The sequence below is a fragment of the Mandrillus leucophaeus genome, unplaced genomic scaffold (genome assembly GCF_000951045.1).
Source record: "Mandrillus leucophaeus isolate KB7577 unplaced genomic scaffold, Mleu.le_1.0 Scaffold855, whole genome shotgun sequence".
NCBI classification, from domain to species: domain Eukaryota; kingdom Metazoa; phylum Chordata; class Mammalia; order Primates; family Cercopithecidae; genus Mandrillus; species Mandrillus leucophaeus.
In genome coordinates, this window is record NW_012109308.1 from 646,555 (window position 1) to 648,620 (window position 2,066).

The following is a 2,066-nucleotide window of genomic DNA, read 5'->3' on the forward strand; positions in this document are numbered from 1 at the left end:
CCAGGCTGGAGTGCAGTGGTATGATCTCGGCTCACTGCAACCTCCACCTCCTGGGTTCAAGTGATTCTCCTGCCTCAGCCTCCCAAGTAGCTGGGACCACAGGCACGCACCACCATGCCCCAGCTTTTTTTGTATTTTTAGTAGAGACAGGGTTTCACCATGTTGGCCAGGATGGTCTTGATCTCTTGACTTCATGATCCGCTAGTCCCTTCTTTGTCTGGGCCTCTGCCACCTCCTCTGTAAAATGAAATTGGACTGATAATCTGAGATTCCTTCCAGTTGCCCCAAATCTTGAGGAAACACTAAGCCTGTTGACTACCAAGGGTCTTGTTGGTCTCATCAGTGACCAATGGGGCTGGAGTCTCAAGTTCTGGATGTTTGAGAGACTGGAATGGATGCTTGTTGCTAGGGCATGCTGGAGATACAGTTCTGACAGCAAAGCCCTCTTGCCCCAGCTCCCCCAGCTCTATCCTGGGATTTGGGGATTTACTAGTTCTGACATGAAGGAACCTGGGGACTAAGAGTATCTTCAAGTGTCTTCGTCAAAGCTGGTCTCAGGGACATGAGTGATTCAGGGAGTCTCTCATTCTACAGCCCCTGCCATTATAGAGAATACCTCCCCAAGCTTTTATAAGAATCCACATCACCGAGTGGGAGTCTGGGAGGGGAAGATGGAAGGAGATGGCAGCCCACAGAACAGCCCACTAGAGGTTGTGATAAGAAATCTCCAAGGAGCAGCTGATTCCTGTGGGTCTAGATGATGGTCTGAAGATTCTTGGGAACAAGACAGCACTGCCAGGTCATGCAGAGCCAGGGGACCTCAGCCCCAGGAATAGTAAGACAAGAAAATACACAGCTATTGTATCCAGATCCTAAGGCTCCTGATTTTCAGAGGGAAAGCCAGGTGTGAGCTGACAAGTCTTTAAAGGGGAGCTCTGAGCTGGACTTGGAAGGTTCAGGCAGACACAGATCAGCAAGGAGGAAAGAAGGCTTCCTGGGCAGGAGGAAGGTCTGGCCTGGAGAATAAGGTGGCAAATTCTGGGAGGAAGTGAGGAGCAGAGGGTCCCTGCAGAGGTGACAAAGAGGAGGTTGGCTAAAGTTGGCCCTGGTGCCCCAAGTTTCTATAGACCAGGGGACATCAAGGGTCAGGGGGAAGGTTGAGACTGAGAGAAGGTGGTTTTGTCTCTTCATCTGTCTCTTTATCTTGCAGGATTCTCAGTAAGTTAAGTCAAGAAATCAACAAGAACGAAGAGAGGAGGAGCATCTTCACACGCAAGTGAGTGGGGCTGCTGTAAGGAAACGCAAGGTTTTTCAATCCCAAGTTGAACCTTAAAAGGGAGGCACAGAACTGTTTTTGCCTTACTTTTTGACCTGCATTGGTGCCCTGAATCCCAGGGGTCTGGAAGATGGTGTCCAAGGAGAGGAAGGGGTTTCCTCCCCTGCCCTGCATCCTGTCCCTGGGTCTGGGACATCAGGGGAACTTCCCTCTAGAGCATCAGACAGTCATGAGCTTCCAGTCATGCCACTCATGTGGCTTGGTGATTTCCAGAATTTTCAGGGTATCCTAGCCCCAGTTGCTGAGCAGCAAGGACACAAGCCCCTCTTGAGCAGTGAGACATGTCCTCCACTGGGGCTCCCTCTCGCTGGGCCAGATTGAGGAACGAGGGAGATCGCCTTAAATCAACAGGACCGTTAACGCAATGCTATTTGCCTTTGCAGACCCCAAGTCCAGCGGTTTCCTGAAGAGACAGGTAAAGCTATCAGGGCTGAGAGGTGATTGCTTTAGTTGGTGATAGGTATTTCCGTTTTCTTGCCTTTCTGGTTCCGGGGGCTCCTTGAGTTCATTCAGGTGACCTTACTGACTTGTCTGTCAGCCATTTCTTACCCAGAAAACAGTTTGGGTCTAGATGGAGGGGAGGAGATGTCGCTCTGCAGGGCACCTGGCTTATGGCCCCTGTTCTGCTGGGACCATCTTCAGAGACACACTGAGGAACTCTGGGGGCTCTGTAGAGGAAAACAGAGGGACCCCGCCTCTGAGTGAGCACCTGAGCTGAGCTAGTCCCCCT

General features: G+C 51.3%; 1 protein-coding gene across 1 annotated transcript in view; it reads left to right on the forward strand.

The window, feature by feature from the left end:
- LCP2 (lymphocyte cytosolic protein 2 (SH2 domain containing leukocyte protein of 76kDa)) overlaps positions 1-2,066 on the forward strand; it is a 57,851-nt gene that overhangs the window by 21,318 nt on the left and 34,467 nt on the right. Inside the window, exons 4-5 of the mRNA XM_011968666.1 lie at positions 1,211-1,276; positions 1,720-1,751. Of these exons, the coding sequence (XP_011824056.1) occupies positions 1,211-1,276; positions 1,720-1,751 (98 nt within the window). The remainder of the gene's footprint in view (positions 1-1,210; positions 1,277-1,719; positions 1,752-2,066) is intronic.